Source organism: Coregonus clupeaformis, chromosome 40 (genome assembly GCF_020615455.1).
Source record: "Coregonus clupeaformis isolate EN_2021a chromosome 40, ASM2061545v1, whole genome shotgun sequence".
In the NCBI taxonomy this organism is placed as follows: Eukaryota; Metazoa; Chordata; class Actinopteri; order Salmoniformes; family Salmonidae; genus Coregonus; species Coregonus clupeaformis.
This window is the reverse complement of record NC_059231.1, coordinates 13342203-13367240: the sequence shown is the minus strand read 5'-3', so window position 1 is coordinate 13367240 and position 25038 is coordinate 13342203. Positions and strand designations below refer to the sequence as shown.

General features: G+C 41.6%; 1 protein-coding gene across 1 annotated transcript in view; it reads right to left on the bottom strand.

The window, feature by feature from the left end:
• The window catches only part of ttn.1 (titin, tandem duplicate 1), a 170851-nt gene that overhangs the window by 93140 nt on the left and 52673 nt on the right, over positions 1-25038 (bottom strand). Inside the window, exons 74-115 of the mRNA XM_045212083.1 lie at positions 24729-24767; positions 20569-20622; positions 19746-20141; positions 19342-19614; positions 18727-19002; positions 18469-18608; positions 18219-18345; positions 17826-18092; positions 17356-17622; positions 16916-17179; positions 16550-16816; positions 16160-16426; positions 15794-16060; positions 15272-15678; positions 15028-15154; positions 14408-14550; positions 13266-13389; positions 11168-11434; positions 10992-11089; positions 10710-10878; positions 10351-10617; positions 9938-10204; positions 9559-9837; positions 9061-9469; positions 8827-8951; positions 8472-8738; positions 8115-8384; positions 7700-7999; positions 7252-7554; positions 6928-7115; positions 6685-6799; positions 6273-6557; positions 5994-6145; positions 5713-5860; positions 5417-5594; positions 5032-5153; positions 4607-4894; positions 1753-2049; positions 1445-1631; positions 1195-1310; positions 769-1068; positions 24-323 (exon numbers count right to left, since the gene is read on the bottom strand). Coding sequence (XP_045068018.1) covers positions 24-323; positions 769-1068; positions 1195-1310; positions 1445-1631; positions 1753-2049; positions 4607-4894; positions 5032-5153; positions 5417-5594; positions 5713-5860; positions 5994-6145; positions 6273-6557; positions 6685-6799; positions 6928-7115; positions 7252-7554; positions 7700-7999; positions 8115-8384; positions 8472-8738; positions 8827-8951; positions 9061-9469; positions 9559-9837; positions 9938-10204; positions 10351-10617; positions 10710-10878; positions 10992-11089; positions 11168-11434; positions 13266-13389; positions 14408-14550; positions 15028-15154; positions 15272-15678; positions 15794-16060; positions 16160-16426; positions 16550-16816; positions 16916-17179; positions 17356-17622; positions 17826-18092; positions 18219-18345; positions 18469-18608; positions 18727-19002; positions 19342-19614; positions 19746-20141; positions 20569-20622; positions 24729-24767 — 9402 coding nt within the window. The remainder of the gene's footprint in view (positions 1-23; positions 324-768; positions 1069-1194; positions 1311-1444; positions 1632-1752; positions 2050-4606; positions 4895-5031; positions 5154-5416; positions 5595-5712; positions 5861-5993; positions 6146-6272; positions 6558-6684; positions 6800-6927; positions 7116-7251; positions 7555-7699; positions 8000-8114; positions 8385-8471; positions 8739-8826; positions 8952-9060; positions 9470-9558; positions 9838-9937; positions 10205-10350; positions 10618-10709; positions 10879-10991; positions 11090-11167; positions 11435-13265; positions 13390-14407; positions 14551-15027; positions 15155-15271; positions 15679-15793; positions 16061-16159; positions 16427-16549; positions 16817-16915; positions 17180-17355; positions 17623-17825; positions 18093-18218; positions 18346-18468; positions 18609-18726; positions 19003-19341; positions 19615-19745; positions 20142-20568; positions 20623-24728; positions 24768-25038) is intronic.

Below are 25038 nucleotides of genomic sequence, written 5' to 3'. Positions count from 1 at the left end.
AGCGGGATAGGATAGAAACGTACTGAAAGTATCTTTAGCCAAAACAGAGTCTTCCAGTTCACAGTAATCACTCTGTCCTACTGCGTTCTCAGCAGCCACACGGAACACATAGAGAGAGCCCTCATTCAGTGGAGTGACAGTGTACTTCAGCTCCTTCACAGTGGTGTCCACTGCAGTCCAGGTCTTACGCCTGACGTCCCTCTTCTCAACAACGTAGTTGGTGATTGGAGAGCCACCATCGTTGTCAGGAGCCTGCCACTTCAGGTCAGCGTTGATCTTTGTGATGTTGGTCACCTCAAGCCATTGAGGAGGTGATGGAGGATCTGTTGAATAGAAAAGGCATAATGAAGCTCATATAATTTCCAATTCCAAATATTAATCAAACTAGTATTGTCTCTCTAAGCCAGGAATCATCAACTAGATTCAGCCGCGGCTTGATTTTTTCTTGAGCGGATGGTCAGGGGGCCGGAACATAGTTACAAATAATTTGGAGACTGCAATGTCACCGCAAGAAGACCAAACAGATATAATATTTCACTAAAACATAATAATTTCAAACCTTGCTTACATTTGTATATGATCACATATATCTCTCTATTATGCCTGGGAATACTTTGGAGCTGATTTGCTGATGTTTTTACAGTCTTTTATTTTTCATCAAACTAGGGGGGCCAAATAAAATCACCCATGATCAAATTCGGCCAGCGGGCCACCAGTTGGGGAACCCTGCTCTAAGCCTAATTGAGGGAGTTGAGCATCATGACTTACAGAGTCTTTCCTTGCAGACCACAGGATCGCTTGGGTCACTGGGCTCACTCTCTCCTGCGCAGTTGACGGCCTTGACTCTGAAGGAGTACTCCTGTTTCTCCATCAAACCCTTCAGGAAGTGCTCAGTCTGGGGCACGTCCTCTGCTGCTCTGATCCATGCTTCGGTGCCAGTCTTCAGGAACTCAATGATGTAGCCCTCGATCTTGGCACCACCATCGTGCTCTGGCCTGGTCCATTGCAGGGAGGCAGATGTCTTAGCTATTTCTCTGATGAAGGGTTTGCCAGGAGCCCATGGAGGATCTGGAATACAAGTAAAATGACAAGTTTATGAAGATTTCTTATTTTGCATGTTTTCTTGAAATGATATAGTTATCTTTTTCATGTATGAAAAGAATATAACTAAATTATCTATATAACACAACATACCAATTGGATCCTTGACCAAGACTGGATCAGTCTCAGTGCTTGGTTTTCCTGGTCCTGCAAGATTCTCGGCCAAGACACGGAACCTGTACTTCTTCTTGGTAGGCAGGCCCTTCACCCTGAAATTAACGTATAGACATATTTGATAAGACTGTGGATATACACATACAAAATCGAAAAAAGGAAATATAATAGTTAACTATAGTATATTATATTATAGTATAATTATAGAACCTAAACAGGCCAACTGTACCTGAAGGTGATGTCCTTGATGGGCAGCTTGTTGCATCTGATCCATTTGTCATTTTCTGGGTCGAACCTCTCGATCCAGTACCCAGTGATAGGACTGCCACCATCCTCATCAGGTTCGTACCATGTCAGAGTCAGAGAGTCCTTAGCAATATCAGAGGGCTGCAATCTGGATGGAGCACCAGGAGGATCTAAAAGACAACAGCAACACATATATAATGTCATAATAGAACAGAGGACTATGTTTAATTAATTACAGCATATAAAGTATATTACATTGACAACATAAATGTAAGATAGTAGATAACGTACCAAAGGAGTATTTGGCAATGATTGGCACATGCTCATTAGGGGCGCCGATGCCGTACTGGTTCTCAGCCTGCACTCTGAAGACGTATTCCTTCAGAGGGGTGAGTTTGGTGGCATTGAAGGTGGTTTGTTTCACAGTGGATGACAGTTTGGTCCACTCCTCTTTTTCGAAGGGTCTGAGCTCCACGATGTAGTTGGTGACGACAGAACCTCCGTCGTCTCTGGGAGGGTTCCAGGCCAGGTAGCAGGAGTGGTTGGTGATCTCAGAGATATCAAACGCAGCTGGAGGACCAGGCTTATCTATTGGGTGACATTAACATATTGTTATGAACATAAATTTTTTTAAATATGGAAGAACATTAAAATAAATATTGATTAATTGTTCCAAAGTTGTAAATTAATTATATTTTTTCAGATGTATTATATTGACATTCAGTGTTTTGAACACTGATGTTAGCCTTTCTGGTTATAACCTTCTGGTGGTGGAGTGGCAATCTTTACCAAGGAACACCTTCAGTGCTCGGTTGTCTCCACCAAGTCTGTCCCCAAACAATTTGATTTGCTGGTTTTAAACATTCAACTTTCAAATAGCTATTTGTTGACTGTTGCTAGGTGTCATCGTCAACCATCAGCACTGGCCTGTACCCTACCTGCCCGAAACTCTCTCCTGGCCCGTTACACTAAGTCTGAATTTGTCCTGCTAGGTGACCTAAACTGGGACATGCTTAAACCACCTGACCAAGTCATAAAGCAATGGGACTCCCTAAATCCTTCTCAGATTATTACCAATCCCACAAGGTATGACTCCAAACACCCAGAATAGGCTACTCCTTGATGTTATCCTCACAAATAATCCTGATAGGTATCAGTCTGGCGTTTTCTGTAATGACCTTAGTGATCACTGTTTTACAGCCTGTGTTCGTAATGGCTGCTCAGTGAAACGGCCTGTCCTGATTTGTCATAGACGCTTGCTAGAAAACGTAAATGAGCAAGCAAGCCTTCCTTCATGACCTGGCCTCTGTAAATTGGTATAGAATCAGCTTGATCCCCTCTGTCGAAGACGCTTGGACCTTCTTTTTTTTATATTTTCTGTGGTATTGTTAACAAACACGCCCCCATAAAGACAAATAGATATAGTATTTTCTGGGGGGGGATTGTGTTTTTACCGCTTTTTCTCCCCAATTTCGTGATATCCAATTGGTAGTTACAGCCTTGTCCCATTGCTGCAACTCCCGTACGGACTCGGGAGAGGCGAAGGTCGAGAGCCATGCGTCCTCCAAAACACGACACCGCCAAGCCGCACTGCTTCTTGACACACTAATCGTTTAACCCGGAAGCCAGCCGAAGCCAGCCGAAGCCAGCGTGCATGCGCCCGGCCGCCACAAGGAGTCGCTAGAGCGCGATGGGACAAGGACATCCCAGCCGGCCAAACCCTCCACTAACCCGGACGACGCTGGGCCAATTGTGCGCCGCCTCATGGGTCTCCTGATCACGGCCGGCCGCGACACAGCCCGGGATTGAACACGGATCTGTAGTGACGCCTCTAGCACTGCGTTGCAGTGCCTTAGACCACTGCGCCACTCGGGAGGCCCCAAAGAAAATGAGAATTAATAACAGGTTCAGCCCCTGGTTCGACCATGATCTAGCAGAGTTACTCCACCTCAAGAATTCCATTTGGCGAAAGGCTGGGCACATTCATACTCAGGCTGACAGGCTCTCGTTCAGGCAAATTAGAAATAAGTGCACTCAGGCTATCCGGAAGGCCAAAGTTAGTTACTTTAAGGAGCAGTTCTCTCTCCGTGGGTCTAACCCCAAGAAGTTCTGGAAAACGTTAAAGACCTAGAGAATATACCCTCCTCCTCACAGCTCCCCATGTCCCTTAATGTTGATGATGTGGCTGAACTCTTTAATTACCACTTCATTAAATCAGGATTCCTATCACTTTGTTTCCAATTGATCCCAACAGAGCCTCCAGAGATTGAACTGGACGTGCCAAACTAACTGATTCAGATGACCTTCCTACCCATGCTAGATTACGGAGATGTAATTTATAGATCGGCAGGTAAGGGTGCTCTCGAGCAGCTAGATGTTCTTTACCATTCGGCTATCAGATTTGCCACCAATGCTCTTTATAGAACACATCACTGCACTCTATACTCCTCTGTAAACTGGTCATCTCTATATACCTGTCGCAAGACCCACTGGGTGATGCTTATTTATAAAACCATCTTAGGCCTCACTCCCCCCTATCTGAGATACCTACTGCAGCCCTCAGCCTCCACATACAACACCCATTATGCCAGTCACATTCTGTTAAAGGTCCCACACACATCCCTGGGTCACTCCTTTTTTTAGTTCGCTGCAGCTAGCGACTGGAACAAGCTGCAAAAAACACTCAAACTGGACAGTTTTATCTTCATCTCTTCATTCAAAGACTCAATCATGGACAGTCTTACTGACAGTTGTGGCTGCTTCACGTGATGTATTGTTGTCTCTACCTTCTTGCCTTTGTGCTGTTGTCTGTGCCCAATAATGTTTGTACCATGTTTTGTGCTGATACCATGTTGTGCTGCTGCCATGTTGTGTTGCTACCATGTTGTCATGTGTTGCTGCCATGCTATGCTGTTGTCTTAGGTCTCTCTTTATGTAGTGTTGTGGTGTCTCTCTTGTCGTGATGTGTGTTTTGTCCTATATTTTTATTTTTTATTCCAGCCCCCGTCCCCGCAGGAGGCCTTTTGCCTTTTAGTAGGCCGTCATTGTAAATAAGAATTTGTTCTTAACTGACTTGCCTAGTTAAATAAAGGTTAAATAAAAAAATTAAATAAAAAAATTAAATAGGGGAAAAAATATATCGTACCAAGAATGTTGACATCAACAGTTGCGGTAGCACGACCACTGCTGTTGACTGCCTCAATGATGTAGGTAGATGTGTCTTCTCTGACGGTTTTGGCGAAAGACAAAGTGGAGTTTCCCGTCTTGGTATTGATGGTGATGCGATCATCTCCCTTCAGGACCAGGTCAGCCTTGGTCCATTTTACCTTGGGTTCGGGCTTTCCAACAATATCAGCTGGAAGCTCAATCTTGGTTCCGGCTCTGGCTGTCAAACCAGCCAGCAACTTCACGTCCAGTTGAATCTCTGGAGGCTCTGTTGGGATCAATTGGAAACAAAGTGAGATTTCTGCAACAAACCAATGAGAGTTTGTAACTCAGGACACGTGTCTTTAGGTTTCAGAAAATAGCTATGTAAATCCTACGTATTATTATCATGATTATATACATTACCTTTAGGATCAACAGCCAGGATCTCATCTGTAGCCCTGCAGGGATTGCTGGCTCCCAGCCTGTTGACGGCCCTCACACGGTAGGCATACCACTGTCCCTCAATCAGACCTGTCACCTGGAATCTAAAGGGAACCAACAATCCAGTTAAACTGAGAAAATACGTATTCTCCCTTCCATTGTTAATAGAACATGATTAACTGTCAGTTTTAGTATTATTTAGTCACTGAAAAGATTCAGCATGGGGTTCAATTGCAAATTAAACACACTTCTGAAATAAATAAAAACTATCAGGAAATGTACATTATCCAGAAATCTAAATCTGATTGAATCTCAGGCTTAGTACAACACTAATTTAGAGTAACAATGATAGAGATTAGGATCTTACTTCAGCTCAGGCAGTGGGTCTCCACATGGCTCCCACTTGTCTGTGCCACGCTGGCATTTGTCTACAACGTAGCTCTTGATTGACGCTCCGCCGTCGTACTTGGGTGGCTCCCAGTACAGGAAGATGCCCTTTCCTGACTTGTCTCTCCATTTCAGGTTCTCAGGTGGATCCGGCACAGCTGTGAACAAACACATGGTTTACATTTTCCGATCGTGGTAGAGATTGTGTATGATTTAGTTTAAGTGTACAAAAACATTTGTTACTGTTATCAGTCTCTGAGAAGAATAAGTACTCACTGGCAGGGGAGGACACGTTGACTGGCTCGTCAATGTAGGCAGGCTCTCCTGGGCCACACTTGTTGATAGCAGTAACACTGAACAAATACTCTTTGCCTTCAATGACATCTGCCACAGTGAACTCCAGGTCCTGTACACCCATGCAAACCTGAAAAAGTAATCACAATATAAGTTAGTGATAGGATGAATGTAGAGCATATACATATAGACACATTTATTCCTTAGTGGTTATGGTTATAGGAACACTAATTTGTAATTCCAAGTGTACTCATAAGATATACCTTGACCCAGGTCTTGCGGGACACTTCCTTCTTTTCAATTTGGTAGCCAATAACTGGGCTTCCTCCGTCATGCTCTGGTGCCTCCCACATCAGGTGCACATGGTGTCTTGTCACCTCGGAAACCTTGAAGTCTTTGGGTGCACTTGGGGATGCTAAACAAAAATAGCAAATAATTAGTAAATACTGCCAGTTCTACAACATGGTGAGAGGGCTGTAACATATTATTTAAGTTGGTAACATGAAGACTAGTTGTTTTTTCATCACAAGGGTATCACTTACCAATAACATTTACTTCAATTTCTCCAAAGGCACTGGTAACATCATTCTCCAGGTGCAGAGTGTATGTGCCTTTGTCTGGACGCACACTTGGAGCAACTGTCAGTTCTGTGTAGGTGCTTCTTGTAACCATGGACACACGGTCACCAGCAGTGAGCTCTTTATCACCACAGCTCCACTTGGCGGTGGGTGTGGGATATCCAAGAAGAGGGACGCGGATAACAAGTGGATGAGGAACAATGACCTCCAGGCCATCCTTAAATCCACTGAGATCCATGGAAGGTCCAACTAAAACGAAAAAAAAACTATGTTTACAACCACATTACATGTTTGGATTTTGTATTTATTTTTTAAACCAAATTAAGTTCTAGTATCTGTTTTCTCAGTTTTAAGTTAACGTTGAATAACAACACACCATGACAATCGTCTGCCAAGAGCGGTCCAAGCTTATCAGCTGGATCTGAAACTCCGGCTGCGTTCTCTGCGCACACTCTGTAGTGGTACTTCATCCCCTGCTTCAGTCCAGATACCTAGGACAACAACAAAAGTCAATCAGTACAATGTAATGAGGCAGGGGAATCAATACAAATGACAATACAAATTGAACAGACTGGGAACAAGCAAATTTCACTGCTTGAAAAAAGAAAGTGGCAAATACCTTGTAGTTAAGGTCCTGACAGAGCCTGGCATTGCATCTGAGCCACTTGTCTGTTCCATCCTCACACTTCTGAATAATGTAGCCAGTGATCATGCTTCCTCCATTGCTGGCGGGGGTCTCCCATGTCAGCTGGACAGAGTTCTTGGTCTGGTCAGTGTAGTTGAAGTTCAATGGTGGGCTTGGTTTCTCTGTAATAGGAATGAATATTAATTTAAAAGTGTTCATTACATTTACATCATTTAGCAGACGCTCTTATCCAGAGCGACTGTTATCTATGCCACATAAACATTTTCAGTAGGTCAGAACAACATTATCTTGACTCACCAATGGGGTCCATGATCTTAACTGGATCGGTGGCAGCACTTGGTTTGCCAATGCCAGCCTTGTTTTCGGCTTTGACACGGAAGATGTATTCCTTATTCTCAACGACATCAGTGAGAGTGACTGTGCGGTCCTGAGCCTTGGCGATCATAGCCACCTCCCAGCTCACAGAGGTCCTGTCACGGAACTCAATGATGTAGGAGGTGATGTCAGATCCGCCATCAGACTTTGGTTTTTCCCAGGAGATGGTGGCTCCAAACCTGTTCACGATGCCAACCACAACGTCCTCAGGTGCCTCTGGCACATCTGAAGTAAAAACAGAGAGAAAGTTTTTTTTTAAAGCTGGTTATTTGTTATGCTTTTGATGCTATAATGGTCATAGGACATCACAGTACAGTTGTACTTAGTATTGAGAAAATTCATGCATTTGTAGGTGTCAAGTATTGCTTACCAAACTTATTCTTGGCCTGGACAGCTTCGTCTGTCTCCACAGTGGGGCCACTGCCCACTCTGTTACGAGCACATACTCTGAAGAGGTACTTGTTGTCCCTCTGGAGACCGCTAACAGAGTATTCTGGAGCGTCAGCCCGGTCAGTGGCAAGAGTCCATGTCTTGCGCTTGATGTCACGCCTCTCCACCACGTATGCAACGATCTTGCTGCCACCATCACTCTCTGGCTCTTCCCAGGCCAGGCTGACCTCACCATCGGCGGTGTCAACCACTTTGAGGTTCTTCACAGGTCCAGGGACATCTAGAGATCACAAAAACATGAATGACCAAATTGTCAAGCATCCTGAAATATCTTACTACTGTAATCCATTAGATGATTTTCAAAAAGAGTAGCACCATGACAGTCCTAGACTTACCGATAACATCCAGATTGATGAATGCCTCTCCCTGTCCGTGTTTGTTCTTGATGACGATCTTGTACCTGCCCTGATCTGTCTTCTTGGGGCTCTTCAGCCTGTACTCTGTCTTGTCTGCGGAGGTGTCAATGTTCTGCACAGGCAGGCTAACGGTGTTGAAGAACCACTCAGCCTCTGCACGAGGATAGGCATCGTAGGGGATCGCCATGACGAAAGGCTTTCCAGCGTCTGTGACCAGGTTCTGATCAGTAGTCTTGATCTTTGGCACAGCTGTGATGGAAAATTACAAGTGTGAATACAAAACAACCGTTTACACAGAGAAGTGTTCAAGAGTTCAGGATGGTGACTCTGACATACCTGCCAGTTCCAGCTTGGCTCTGGCATCCTTCTCCTTGGCAACGACTCTGTACTCTCCCTGGTCACGAGGCCTGACCTCACACACCTGGAGTCTGTGGACCTTGCCCTCGCTCATCATCTGGTATTTGTCACCCTGGACGATGATCATGTTGTTCCTCATCCATTTGACCTCAACTCTGTCTTTGTTGAGCTCCACCTCGAACACAATATCTGAGCCTGGAGGCTCAAACACATCCTGAGGTGGTCTGACGATCTCAACTGGGGTCTCTGTGAGAAAGAACAACTTAATATGTCAGGATAACGAATCTCCCAAAGCTGTGATTGTGTATTAGAAAGTATTAGAAAATGAACTTACCTTCAACAAAGAGGCGGGCCCTGGATCGCCTGTCTTCCACGCTGCAGGCATATTCACACTCGTCGTCTGGTCTGCACTTCTTGATCTTGAGTTTGCAAATCCTGCCATCTTTCTCAAACGAGTATCTGTCAAAACATAAGCAAGATCACTTTTTCAGACCTTTCTGTTCAATTCTTATCAATTCTTATTCAACCTTATCAATACACAACCATTCAGTCAATGGGAAATTTGTACCTGGGTCCCTCTCTGATCTCACGACCATTCCTGTACCATTTAACGGCAGCCTTCTCTTTAGACAGCTTGCAAGTAAACTCAGCATCCTCAAACTCAGTGATTGTCTGGTCTTTGAGTGGTGTGGAGAAGTCAGTGGGAGCTTCGTTGAGGATCAGCTCGGCAGTGCACTTGTCATCACCAGCCATGGCGGTGTATTCACCCTCATCGTCCATGACGCAGTCCTTGATGGTTAGTGTGTGCTTATCTTTCTCCATACGGTACAGGATGCGTTTGCTCATGGTGATCTCCTGACCAGCCTTCATCCATTTGATGGTGATATCAGGTCTGTTCACCTTGCAAGTGAAGCTGATGGTCTTCTTCTCTTGTGTCTCACAGTCCTCAAGAGGCTCAATAATCTTGAGCTTCTCCTCTGTGAATTCACATGATAGACAAGTTAGTTCATCAATAACATCTTACAGCATTTGTATCCAGCAAAATTAAATATGTTACTGTATTTACCTTGTACTTTGGCATTGGCATCGCTCTTGGCATGTTCACCACGGTGATTTGTCAATGTAATAGTATAAGTGGCTTCATCTGCCTTCTGAGCACCCTTGATCCTCAGAGAGAACACGTTGTCTTTCTGGATCATGACGAACTTGCTGCTCTCAAACATGGTCTCCTCATTCTTCAGCCACTTAGCTTTAGCTCCCTCAGTATTCACCTCACAGTTGAATACAATCTCCTGTCCTTCCTTCACTTGCGAATCCTTGATGGGTGTGATGATTCTGAGTTTCTCTGTTGAAAGAAAAATAACAGTGTCAGCATATCTATCGTTTTCTATTAGACACAGGAGACAGCAATAAACAAATTACGCAGTATTTTTACAAGTACCCACCAATGACAAACAAGTCAGCTGAGGCTTTGGTAGTGCCAATGAAGGCGACATAGCCTCCTTCATCATTTGGTGTACAATTCTTCACTATCAGTGCTCTTCTCTTGCCATCACAGACAACGTCATACTTGTCTCCAGATACAATCTCCTTGTCACCCTTGAGCCATTTGACTTCATAGGTGTCTTTGGAGACTGAGCAGACAAACTCAGCCTTTTCTCCCTCAACCACCTCGAGACTCTGAGGCCTGGCAATGAACTCAGCAGCCAGTTCTAGAAGATCATAAAAAGCAAGATGAGTGGAGATGCATATAAATTGTACCAGCAACTTAACCTGAACTCAAACATATGCACATCATTTATATACTTTTTAAGAATGTATATGTTTTCAATATACAGCTCATATCTGATTTCTTTACCATTCAGTTTCAGTGTTGCAGATGTCTTGGCGTTATGCAGTCTGCAGTTATACTCTCCAGCGTCCTCCATCTTGAGATCTTGGATAATGAAGATTCTCTTCCTTCCATCCATGACCTGTTCATATCTTCCTCCCTCTGGCAATTCCTGGTCTCCCTTCCACCAGGTGACCTCAGCGCTGACCTTTGACACTTCACAAATCATCTTCACACTGTCTGTTTCTGTTCCCTCCACGTTAGACAGGTTCTTGGTAAACTTAGCCTCTTCCTCTGCAAGGAGAAGATATTGTGACCAGTAAAATCAGTAGTTGATGGTATAGATATGAACCTCGTAGTAACTGAGAATAAAAACAAAGCCTTACCAATAACTGTCAGCATGCCAGAAGACTTGGAGGTCTTAGCGTCACATTCGTACTCTGCTTCATCATCGAAGACTGTCTTGGTGACCACAAGGATACGCTTGACACCATTGGCAATGATCTCGTATTTCTTTCCCTTTCTGATCTCGCTGCCATCCTTGTACCATTTGACCTGTTTGAACAGACAACAATATATCATCAGACTTCTTGTGCATGTAAACCAATGTTAATTAATTCCTCTGTTTTTTTGATTATTTTAAAGTATTTTCATTCATAATCACTTACCTTGGCATTCTCACGGGACACCTCACACTCAAATCTGGCATTTTCCCTTTCTTTGACCTCAACATCATGGAGTGGCTTAGAGAAGTCAACATGTGGAGCTGTAAGCAAAAAATATTCTGCTTGCAAATTCTGTTCATTTGCAATATTTATTTTTGTTGAATCATCATTTTACTTACGTTCAACATTCAGGAAAGCAGAGGTTTTGAATTCTTTAGCATCGCATGTATATGTCTTTGAGTCATCTAGAGTACAGCCATGAATGACGAGTCTTCTCTTTCGGCCATCAACAATAAGGTCATATTTCTTAGTTTTGCGGATCTCCTGTGTGTCTCTGAACCACCTGACCTCAGCGTTTTCCCTGGAGACTTCACACTCCAAAGTAGCAGTGGCCTCTTCCTCAACTGTCTGGTCCTCCAGAGGTTTGGTGAACTCAACTGGTGGCTCTGTAAAGCAGGAGACCATTATATTAGTTGTAATATAGTGCCTTCAGAAAGTATTCATACCACTTTACTTATTCCACATTTTGTTGTGTTACAACATGAATTTAAAATTGATTAAATATATGTTTTTCTCAACCATCTGCACACAATAACCCATAATGACAAAGTGAAAACATGTTTTTAGAATTTTTTGCATTTGTTTTGAAAATAAAATACAGAAATATCTAATTTACATAAGTATTCACAACCCTGAGTCAATACATGCTAGAATCACCTTTGGCGGCGATTACAGCTGTGAGTCTTTCTGGTAAGTCTCTAAGAGTTTTGCACACCTGGATTGTACAATATTTGCACATTATTATTTTTTAAATTCCTCAAGCTCTGTCAAGTTGGTTGTTGATCATTGCTAGACAGCCATTTTCAAGTCTTGCCATAGATTTTCAAGCCGATTTAAGTCAGAACTGTAACTAGGCCACTCAGGAACATTCAATGTCGTCTTGGTAAGCAACTCCAGTTTATATTTGGCCTTGTGTTTTAGGTTATTGTCCTGCTGAAAGGTGAATTTGTCTCCTAGTGTCTGTTGGAAAGCAGACTGAACCAGGTTTTCCTCTAGGATTTTGCCTATGCTTAGCTCTATTCCTTTTCATCCTGAAAAACTCCCTAGTCCTTGCTCATGACAAGCATACCCATACCATGATGCAGCCACCACCATGCTTGAAAATATGAAGAGTGGTACTCAGTGATGCGTTGTGTTGCATTTGCCCCAAACATAACGCTTTGTATTCAGGACATAAAGTGTATTTCTTTGCCATATTGTTTGCAGTTTTACTTTAGTGCCTTATTGCAAACAGGATGTATGTTTTGGAATATTTATATTCAGTACAGTCTTCCTTCTTTTCACTCTGTCATTTAGGTTAATATTGTGGAGTAACTACAATGTTGTTGATCCATCCTCAGTTTTCTCCTATCACAGCCATTAAACTCTGTAACTGTTTTAAAGTCACCATTGGCCTCATGGTGAAATCCCTGAGCGGTTTCCTTCCTCTCCGGCAACTGAGTGAGGAAGGACGGCTGTATCTTTGTAGTGACTGGGTGTATTGATAGACCATCCAAAGTGTAGTTAATAACTTCACCATGCTCAAAGGGATACTCAATGTCTGCTTTTTTTTTTTTTCAATAGGTGCCCTTCTTTGTGAGGCATTGGAAAACCTCCCTGGTCTTTGTGATTGAATCTGTGTTTGAAATTCACTGCTCGACTGAGGGACCTTACAGATAATTTTATGTGTGGGATACAGAGATGAAGTAGTCATTCAAAAATCATGTTAAACACTATTATTGCAGACAGAGTGAGTCCATGCAATTTATAATGTGACTTGTTAAGCCATTTTTACTCCTGAACTTATCTAGGCTTGCCATAACAAAGGGGTTGAATACTTATTGACTCAAGACATTTCAGCTTTTCATTTTTAATTAATTTGTAATAATTTCGAAAAAAAAAAACAAACATAATTCCACTTTGACATTATGGGGTATTGTGTGTAGGCCAGTGACACAACATCTCAATTTAATCAATTTTAAATTCAGGCCGTAACACAATAAAATGTAGGAAAAAATCAAGGAGTGTGAATACTTTCTGAAGGCACTGTAGATAAATGAATTGCACCCACACTTATCTAGTTGATCCGCTTCCATTTGAAAAGATCTGCATATCATGCTTAACTAGACAAACAAATGTGTGCTAACATGTTTAATAACAAGGACCTCTCAGTTTCAGCAAGAGAGCTCTAGTGGTATGTCAGATAATCTCCATAATGATTAAACAGATATAACCTACCCCTGACAATGAGTTTGGCCTGGGTCTTGAAGTCTTTTGCAGTGAGCCTGACTTCCCCAGCCTCTGTCAGCTTGACATTTCTGATAGTCAGGCTGTGTCCTCTGCCTTCTGCTCTGGTGACCACCTGAGGAAATAAAACAGTTTAGTTAGTACGTAAGCCTTGTCTGAGCCAGAACGGCCCATAGGGCAGGAGTCCATCTCCTGTGTCTGTAGATTGAAGCAGCTTTAAGTACACCACCTGGACACCAGTCAAACAGATTGATAACGCCTGATTAATTGTCTTGATTACATACATGTAACATGTTGTTAATTACATATTTTACATTTAAAACATACAGCTATGAAATATCACAGTGAAAGAGCAACACTTGGGTGGTGCACCAACTCTTGAAGCAGTTAAAAATAACTCAAGCAACGCTCACAGGAAAGAACATTAACATGTTATCTCGACACAGATAGTGCTGCACAATGACCTAAAGTGTCTACATCCTTATATGTATAAAATATGTTGGTGACAAAAATATGTACTTTTATTTCAGTTGTGATTATTATGAGTGAGGTAGGTGGGTTTTGAAGATATGTTATTATAATATAAAACATAGTTTAAAACCATATCATTTGTAGAGCCGAAGGTAGAAACAAAACAAAAAAATCTCAACAATATATTAAAATCTAGATAAACAATCACAATACATCAAAACATGACCTACTAATGCAAAACATAGACATTAAGCAGATTAAGCAAATTTAAAGCTATCTTGGTCTTTAGCTTGGTAGGTCTTTATTTGTGTTTTAAATGAGGAAATGGAAGCTGCCTCCTTGACATGTGCAGGTAGAGTTACAAAGTCAATTATTAAGTATTGTAAAGTATTATACAGTAGTTTATGTGAATGTAAGTTGTACTGTACTTACCCTATCACTATGCTGTAAAGATGTGGAAAATATTTACTTAAAGTGATTGTTATGACTGCGGTAGTCATATCAATTTATTGGAAAAGAAATAAAGGGCTGAATAATATTGTAATATTTGTAAAGTCAATTATAAAGTATTGTAAAGTTGAATTTGCATACATCAATTCATAAAGAATATCTGCTTATGATTATACAGCAGTTTATGTGAATGTATATTCTGCAGTACTTACCCTTTCACCTAGCTCCATCTTGGTGCTTCCCAAGAACCATTCTACAGCGATTCCTTCATAAGTAAGTTCACAGTCGAAGGTGGCGGTCTCTCCGGCAGTAACAGTAACATCCTTGAGAGGCCGCATAAGCCCGATACTCCGCGCTTCAGATTGAGGAGAAGACATGGTTAGTTGACTGACTCATAAGAAAAAAGTCCTTATTTTACCAGACATCTTTGTATTCCAATTCTTAACAGGCAGATTCTCTTTGGGTCCCTAAACCACCAGGACAACTAAGGGCTCGAGGTAAAACTTGAGTTATCATGGACTGGCCTAGTTATTTGCATTTAGAGTGTCTTTGCACTGTGAATGTTGTAGCTCTACCAATCACAATCACTGACCACCCACTCTAGATAAGGCATGGGGCTTCTAAAATAGCCACAACACCTGATTGGACAGCAGCTCTCCCTTGCTGAGCTTTAGTATCTTTTGCCGTCAAGTCAACTAGCAAAATGGTGGAGTGCAACTTGCACTACCAAAATGTACTACTTGCCATACAAAAAGTTACTTGTCAGAGAAAAGCTATAATATTTAGTCAAAACTAAACTGTTTGTGTGTATGTTGTGTTATAAGATTATCACCTTTAACTCTAAGCTGAGCATTGGATTTAGCATTGGCAGCCTGGAAGTCGACACCTCCGGCCTGATCCATGCGAACGTTGTATAGGATAAGGACATGCTTTGTACCCTCCTCCTTAATCTCACAGTCCTGAAAACACAGATCACAGAAACATCAGTCACTACACGATACAACCAAATAAATGGTCTTGTTCACATAGGATATTTCAAATAAAGCAAATCCGTAATTTCAATCAATACCACTTACAGGAGACTGATGAAGGGCCTCTCCTTTGAGTTTCCAGTGACCATGGACATCCTCGGCAGAGATCTCGGTCTCAAACTTGGCAATTTCAGTTTCTGTCACTTCCACGCTGTACAGTGGACGGACAACCTTAATATCACGCTCCTCAATGTCCAGCCTGGCTGTGGTTTTGTCAGAACCACAATCGCAGGTGTACTCTCCAATGTTGCCCTTCTCTGCTTTCTTCACTGTCAGCATACGCCTCTTTCCATCGGTTTTAATGATCAGATTCTTGCTAGGCATGATCTCCTGGCCGTCCTTGAACCATTTCACCTCAGCAGAGGTCTTGCTAAGTTCACAAACCAGCATCACTTCGTCCTTCTCAACGGCAGTGTAGTCTTGCAGTTTTGTGACGAAGTAAGGTTCTCCCTCTGTCAAGCACAAAGAAGAAATTATGAGGAAATGTAAAGTTATGTTTAACTGCAGGCTTTATGTGAATTAAATGACCCAAATTAAATGACACTACAGTTCAAATCAATAGCTTACCAAGAACAGTGAGCATGGCCTCAGAGCTCTTGGCCAAGGCTTCAACTTTGATCATGGATGTGTCATCAATGGACACCTGCTTGAAGGTCAAGGTGTGCATTTTGCCATTGTCTGACATGTGCACAACCTTGCTGGGGTGCAGACGCACGTCGTTCTTGTACCAGACGACCGAGATCTTGTCATGTGACAGTTCAATACTGAACTCTGCTGTTTCACGCTCCTTGACTGTGACATCCTTGATGGGCTTGACAAACTCAAGGCGTATACCTTATAACAAATAAATCACAATTTCATTAATACAATCTCAAATATTTGTCTTTATTTATGATTTAATTATATAAAAACTTCCATGATCTCAGTAATTACCTTGGATAACTAGTTTTCCTGTGGTCCTCTTGTCCTCAGCCTCAAATATGTATTTAGCTTCATCCTCATATGCAGCCTTTTTGACCACAAGAGTGTGTATCTTTCCCTCATGGATAATCTCAAACTTGTCATCATTTTCCAACTCCTGAGATCCCTTGAGCCAACGGAAGGTCTTGGTTGGTCTTGAAATCTCAACCTCAAATCTTCCCTCATCTTTCTCATACACTTGCACATCACTCAAAGGTGTGATAAAGGTCAGTGGCAGTTCTGGAATTAAAAAAATTGCCAAAATATTATAGTAGATTGAATATCAGTAGTTGTATTATGTCAATGGTGAAAATGTGAATATAGAGTAAAAATGAGAAAATAGATCAGAAATATAAATGTTACCTTTCACTTTCAGGTTGGCTGTACACTTCGCATTGGCAGCTGTGAATCCAACCTCTCCTGTCTGGGAGACCTTGCAGTTGTACAATGTCAAAGTGTGCTTAGCACCATCCTCAATGATTTCAATATCTGGGGAAGGTGAAAGTGTTTCTCCCTTCAGTTTCCACTGGCCATGGACATCATCTTCAGAGATTTCCACTTCAAAACGAGCGGTCTCGCCATCGAAGAGCTCAACACCATACATTGGCCGAGATACCTTGATATCACGAGCTGCAATTGAAGAGGGAAAATAAGGTAATTAATAGAATAAAGAAAACAAAAACAATCTTTACTATTCGATTTTGTGATTGTAAAAATGTATTGACTTACCTTCAATGCTAATGGTTGCCATGGTCTTGTCCGTACCACAATCACATAGGTATTGTCCCTTATCTTTTCCTTCCACTTTCTTGATGGACAACATTCTTTTGTTGCCCTCAGCCCTCATGGTTACCATCTTAGAGGCCTTAATTTCAGTCTCATTATGGTACCACCTCACAGAGACATCTTTGCTGAGTTCACAGTCCAGAGTGACCTCGTCCTTCTCGACTGCGGTGAAATCCTGCAACTTCACTGTGAAGTGGGCGTCACCCTCTGGAACAGGAAAAGGTTTAATCAATTGCTGTAGATCAAATAACAATAACACTCTCGAATGATGCCTTCTCTCCATGTTGCATAGCATAGAAGAACGATGTAGAAAACAAGAGATGAACAAAGAGCCATGAAGAGAAGGAAGAGCATGAAAGAAAGAGGTACAGAGTAGGGTTTACCTAGCACCGTCAAGTTTGCTGTTGAGGGAATTCCTTTAGCCTCTGCCTTAATCTGGCAGGTATCATCTAGGGTCAACTCCTTGATTTCTAAGGTGTGTTTCTTTCCTTCAAAATGGATGAGCACGGTCCTGCTCACATGGAGTTTGATTTCATTTTTGTACCATGTCAGGGGTACCTTCTCATGAGAGAGCTCAACCTCAAACCGAGCTGTTTCACCTTCCTTGGTAGTTTGGTCCTTTAGTGGTGTTACGAATTTGAGCCTCATACCTATAATATATTAGTTGAGTGCATAACAGTGCTACTGTCTTTGCCCACTAAACAGTCTTGTTGCCCAGTAAGATAATTAATCAATAAAGAATGAAGATGACAACATACTAAAAGCAACTTATATCTAACAAAAAGTCAGATCAAAGATTCAGCACCATGTAAAACAGAAGCGTTAACTGAGAATCGTTTCAGCCGGTACTTACCCTCCACAGTCAACTGGGCTGTTGACTTTTTGCCCAAGACTTCAATAGTGTATTGTCCCTCATCATCAAATTCACAGTTGTTAATGACCAATATATGTTTCTTTCCATCATCAATAATGTCATATTTATCGCCTGTCGACAGGATGTCTGACCCCTTTAACCACATGACTTTAGGCACATCCCTTGTGATAGTACACTCAAATGTAGCCTGTTTCTTTTCAGGTACAGACACATCCTTCAAGGGGACTGTGAAGTCCATTTCCATTTCTAGGAGGTACGAATAAGGATTAAGTATGAATGACAGCATTATCGATCTTCCTTAGGATCACAGAGACATTACGAACACATACAGTATATGACAGTATATATTGTTAATTTTTGACACTTTCTTACCTGTGACTGTGAGCACCCCACTCGTGATAGCATTCAGAGCTTGATAAGACACTTCACCACACTGGTCAAGCTGAACATTTTTCAGAGTGAGGAAACGTTTCTGGCCCTCAGATTTGATTTCAACCATCTAAAAATGTAAATACAATTTGAACAAAAGTGTAAATACATCAACATTTAAACAAGTACTGCATATTTCCAATCATTATGGTTAGAATCCAGAAAAATATTACAGTCAAATTATAGGTCTTACCGGTGATCTTTGCAGGACTTGCCCTTTAAGTTTCCATTCTCCAGCCACATCCTCTTCAGATATTTCAGTTTCAAACGTAACCTCATCTTTCTCAACAACCTCCATACTGGAGATAGGCTTCAAGATCTGAGCTTCACGTTCTGTAAAAGTATCAAAAGGATTCACTTCATGTAGATAGCCTTAGGGGACATAACATACAAGTGCAGACTGTAACATAACAAAGAATGTACGTAACATAACATAGAATGTGCAACCAACCTCCAAGAGTCAGGTTAGCTGTGTATCTGCGGCCTTCAACCTCCATGGCATATTGCCCAATATCATCAGGTGATGCTTTCTTAACTGTGAGAGTCAGTTCTTTGCCTTCTTTCTTGACCTCAATCTTGTCAGTGGGATCATTAGGAATCTCCTTGTCGCCATGGAACCACTTCCAGTTAGGGGTTTCTTTGAAGAGCTCACACTTGAAAGTGGCAGTGGCCTTGGGTTTCACATGCTGATCTCTCAATGGTTTCACCAACCAGTCTCTGACAATTTCTGTAAAATAAAAATAAAAATATATTGAAAGAATGGCTCCTTCTCAGGTAGCCAAGACACAACAAACATAAGAAGACAGGCACTGGACTACAACCCACATATAAAAACAAAGAAGGGAAAGCCAAAGACCAACTAGAGATGGTCCACATGAACTGCATAAAGTGGGGGTCTCCTGGCAAGAGGCAAAAGCCCTCACACAGAAAAGAGTGAGGTGGAGACCTACAGTGGACCTCTTATGCTCCCAAGGGGGGGATACATTATGTAGAATGGTTAATATGAATTGCTACTAAAATAATTAGTGCATTTGTTTACTAACAAATATAGATATTCTGTACATACCAATGATTTTGACATCTGTTTTAGTCCTGATGTCATCACACTCGCAAGCGTAAATGCCAGCGTCGTCATCTCCTGTATCCTGGATTGTAACGGCATGCTGCATTCCAATGATATTGATGGCCACTTTTCCTGGGATGTTTTTAAGAGGCACACCACTCTTCTTCCAGACCACATCTCTCTCTTTGTTCAACTCACAGGTCAGGTACATAGGCTGACCCTTGAGGACCGACATACCATCCTCTTCCAGAGTCTTTACCCACTTCACAGGCAATTCTATGAGGAAAGAAAGTCATATTCTAAAAGCTTACATTACATATTACTTATCTTTAAGTAATCAAAGAGGTTGTAAAGAAGTAAAGAGGTTCGTTACACAAAACAAATATGTATGGACTTGGAATAAGTACCTTCTACTATCAGTTTGGCGGTTGTTGTCTTTTCCTTGTTGCCCAGCTTGGCAACACAAGTATATTCACCAGTGTCAGAAACTTGCACATCAATGATTAGCAGTTTGCGATCTTTGCCATCAGAGTAGAACTTGTGTTTTGGGCTCTCTCTTATGTTGGCGCCATCTTTCATCCATGTAGTAATTGCAGTAGAAGGCGAAACCTCGCACTCAAACGTAGCAGAAGCGCCGACTGATTCAGCCTCCTGTAACACTATGTCTTTGAGTGGTCTCGTAAACTTCAGCGGAACTGCTTTGAGCTGGAATCCAAAAGGATTAGCATCTGGGGGTTTGTCTCCTCCAGCACCGGGTTTCAGTCCTCTACCCCTGCCACCACCAGGTGAGGGGGTTTGCTTAGCTGAAATTGGAAAAATGTAAATGCATGATAAGTTGAACAACACTACTTTTGCTAAGACGTTTTGTTTTATTTTTAAGAACTGTATTTTTTCAGTACATGGACATTAACATACAACAACGATAGAAACCTCTCATGGACATGTTGCCAAGGGCAAAAAACAAGTGGCCTTACCGTATTTCCCAAAGAGGATGAAGAGTATTAAGCAAGTTAACAACACGATAAAACACTACTATACGGACTATACAGACGTAATATACGGACTCAAACATTCAAGCACGTTTAACATTTAAACAAAATACATAGTTTTCATATTCAATAAGATAAGATTGATATGATTACAAAAACCCATATAAGGATATAGATTAAAGTCATGATATGTCTTTATCACACACATATTACCAACATGCATGTTTTTGTTTATTCTCACCTTGAATGCCTCTACCTCTACCTCTACCAGCAGCTTCCTCTTTTGGTTTCCCATCTGAGTAAAGACAATTGTATGACTTTCTCATTAAGAAATAAAATATATGACTACAACTGGCAAAATGGTTGGATATTACACAGAACACTGTGAAAGATGTGAAAGATGAATGGATACAAAATCGAGCACCATGGGCAAGATTATTGGACATGAGAAGATGGCATGGACATAGAGAATTGAACAAAATGCCAGAAATTGACATGGAGAGCTTGAACACGCTGTAATGGATGTGTACAAGACAATGGAGACAAATGTTGGTACAGATAGACAATGGACAAAAATGACTGACTTTAATACCTGGACTACACAAAATGAAGACGTTAAGATGAGAAGATGAAAACATTAAAGATGGACATGGTTGGACAACACAGAGTGAGGACATGGACATGGTTGGACAACAAGGAGTGAGGACATGGACATGGTTGGACTACACAGAATGAGGACAAGATGTGAGATAAAAAAGATGGACATGGATGGAGATAATGAAAGATGGATGGCTAGATTAATGGATGAATGGAGGATGGATCAGGTGAGACACTTCTTGAGCCATCAGTGGTCAATTTCAGCAGCCATAATCTCACCTCTGCTGGCACCTGGCATTCCAGGGGTCTCACGAGCATCACCTTCCAAAGGTTCCTCTCCCCAGTCTTCTGTGGATCCAGAACTATCTCGGGGGACAAGTTCCCATCCCCAACCTTCATTGTCAGATTCCAGCTCCTCCTCTGGCTCCTCCTCAAAGACTTCCTCCTCCAGCTGAGTCGAAATCTTTCGTAACTGTACAGGGGACAGCTCTTTCATTGCTGGCACCTTCTCTTTAACAGTTTGATGTGGTGCCTCTTCTTCTAGTGATATTTTCTTTGGAACCTTTTTTAGGGTAACACCTTCAAATGAATCTTTAGGTGAAACCTGTCTAGGCAGCCTTTTGGTCCTTTCTGCACTAGGCTTCCTCTCCATAGTAATTTTCTCAATTTCTTTTGGCTTTGGTTTTTCAACCCTAGGTGAAGGAGTCTTTTTCAGTTCCACCATTTTCTTAAGTGTCTCTTCATGCTTTAAGGGGTTGTCTTTTTCTTCGTCCTCTGGTTCTTTTGGCACAAGCTCCACCTTTTTTAACTGTACTGGCTTGTCCTCTTGAGGACTCTTTTCAATTTTCTTTACAGGTACTGGTTTTGGAGGACTTGGCTTTTGTTGAGTTTTTTCAACCTCTTTATTCTTCTCAGGCTCCTTCTCAGGCTTCACAGCTTCAGCTTTTGGTGACTTAGAAAATGGCTTCAATTTAACTTCTTCCTTCTCTTGCTCCAGTGGAGGAATTCTCTTCACCTTTGTCAGTGTTTTGTCAGACTCTTCGACTTGTTCACCTTCAGGAGCTTTGGCCACTGGTTTAGATCTGTCTACCTGTGGCTCTTTCGTATCCTTTGAGATGGTTTCAGATTTCTTCATAGGAGCAGAAACAGATTCTTTAAATGCTTCATCTCTTTGTGGTCTCTCACTTCTATCGTAATCAGCTCTGGATTCACTGTCTTTCTTGTCTTTCACTGGCTCAACAGTTCCCGGTTTAGCAGGTTTTTCAAATGGTTTTAGCTTGACAGTTTCTTGCTCTTTCTCCTCTGATGGCAATTTTGATACCTTCTTTAGAGATAAACTAGGTTGGTCAGGTGATTCTTCCTTCAGCAACTTTGGTGTTTTCTTCAAACCCATCTTCTCCTCTACTTGGACATCTTTGGGAACCTTTTGGGATTTTTTCAGGTGAGCTAATGTATCCTCAGTAGAATCTTTTGATTCAACTTCTTCAGGTTTGTGAAACGCCACCTGTTCAGATGGCTTCTTATCGTATACTGAGGTTCTCTCAGCTATTTCTGTTGTTTCAAACATAAACTCCTTTCTATCGTAACTTTCAGCAACTATGGTCCTTGAGGCTTCCTGAGTCGGAACCTCTGGTTCTATTGTCCCTTCTTCTGAAGGTATCTGTGGCACCTTTTTCAGCTTAATGATATCCTGCTCTTCCTCAGTGTCCTTTGCAATTCTGGTCACTTTCTTCAAAGTTGGAATGTCAAGTTTTTCTTCCTTCAGAATAGGAATTCGACCCTTTTTCTTAATAATAGTTGGCACCGCAGTTGTTTTTGCTAAAGTAGTACGATTTTGTATAAGACAGAGAGCACCGACCAACAATTATTCATTTGCATCACAAAACAACAAAGGACTCAAATATTAAACATTTTACAGCAATACTGTACACACCACATTCACTCGACAACAAAATATTTATGACAGTTCACGGGACATATTTTCAAACAGACAAGTTAAACAGACATTTTCCCAAGTAAAGTAAAAACAGGTACAGTGGCTTGCGAAAGTATTCACCCCCTTGGCATTTTTCCTATTTTGTTGCCTTACAACCTGGAATTAAAATAGATTTTTTTGGGGTTTGTATCATTTGATTTACACAACATGCCTACCACTTTGAAGATGAAAAATATTATTTTTTGTGAAACAAACAAGAAATAAGACAAATAAATTGAAAACCTGAGCATGCATTACTATTCAGTCAATACTTTGTAGAGCTACCTTTTGCAGCAATTACAGCTTCAAGTCTCTTGGGGTATGTCTCGATAAGCTTGGCACATCTAGTCACTGGGATTTTTTTCCATTCTTAAAGGCAAAACTGCTCCAGCTCCTTCAAGTTGGATGGGTTCCGCTGGTGTACAGCAATCTTTATGTCATACCACAGATTATCAATTGGATTGAGGTCTGGGCTTTGACTAGGCCATTCCAAGACATTTAAATGTTTCCCCTTAAACCACTCAAGTGTTGCTTTAGCAGTATGCTTAGGGTCATTGTCCTGCTGGAAGGTGAACCTCCGTCCCAGTCTCAAATCTCTGGAAGACTGAAACAGGTTTCCCTCAAGAATTTCCCTGTATTTAGCGCCATCCATCATTCCTTCAATTCTGACCAGTTTCCCAGTCTCTGCCGATGAAAACATCCCCACAGCATGATTCTGCCACCACCATGCTCTTCTGTGGGGATGGTGTTCTCGGGGTGATGAGAGGTGTTGGGTTTGCGCCAGACATAGCGTTTTGCTTGATGGCCAAAAAGCTCCATTTTAGTCTCATCTGGCCAGAGTACCTTCTTCCATATGGCTTTTGGCGAACACCAAACGTGTTTGCTTATTGTTTTCTTTAAGCAATGGCTTTTTTCTGGCCACTCTTCCATAAAGCCCAGCTCTGTGGAGTGTACGGCTTAAAGTGGTCCTATGGACAGATACTCCAATCTACGCTGTGGAGCTTTGCAGCTCCTTCAGGGTTATATTTGGTCTCTTTGTTGCGTCTCTGATTAATGCCCTCCTTGCCTGGTCCGTGAGTTTGGTGGGCAGCCCTCTCTTGGCAGGTTTGTTGTGGTGCCATATTCTTTCAGTTTTTTTATAATGGATTTAATGGTGCTCCGTGGGATGTTCACAGTTTCAGATTATTTTTTATAACCCAACCCTGATCTGTACTTCTCCACAACTTTGTCCCTGACCTGTTTGAAGAGCTCCTTGGTCTTCATGGTGCCGCTTGCTTGGTGGTGCCCCTTGCTTAGTGGTGTTGCAGACTCTGGGGCCTTTCAGAACAGGTGTTAATATACTGAGATCATGTGACAGATCATGTGACACTTAGATTTCTGAAGGTAATTGGTTGCACCAGATCTTATTTAGGGGCTTCATAGCAAAGAGGGTGAATACATATGCACGCACCACCTTTCCGTTATTTATTTTATGAATTTCTTTAAACAAGTAATTTTTTTCATTTCACTTCACCAATTTGGACTATTTTGTGTATGTCCATTACATGAAATCCAAATAAAAATCAATTTAAATTACAGGTTGTAATGCAACAAAATAGGAAAAATGCCAAGGGGGATGAATACCTTTGCAAGGCACTGTATCTATCATGTATTTAAATTAGTAATTCATAGATCAAATGATAAAGCTATCTTTTAATGTTTGATCACTTAATCTATTTACTGTCTATGTTTTACATTAATAGGTAAAAAATAATTAACAAATAAAACAATATAATGCTTTGATATATTGTCATTGTGTTCTACCCTTTGATGTATTGTTGAAATCTTACCTTTGCCTGCTCCCCCTGGTGCTGTTACAGGGCCCTTATCTGTAGGAATGTAGGAATGTAAGATTCCAGTTAAGTTATAGAATAAAATAATATTGTAAGGGATTTGGGAAAGTGCCCATAGTTCAGCCATAAGTTTGTGCCTACTCACTAGGATAGGATGTGATAAACTGTCTTATAAGAGGGGAAAATGTACTTCGACACACAGTAATTAACACTGTACGTTACACACTATACATATACACTATACATACATTGGACGTTACCCATGTCATTAAGATTGTACACATCTCTTACAGCCACATACATCAAA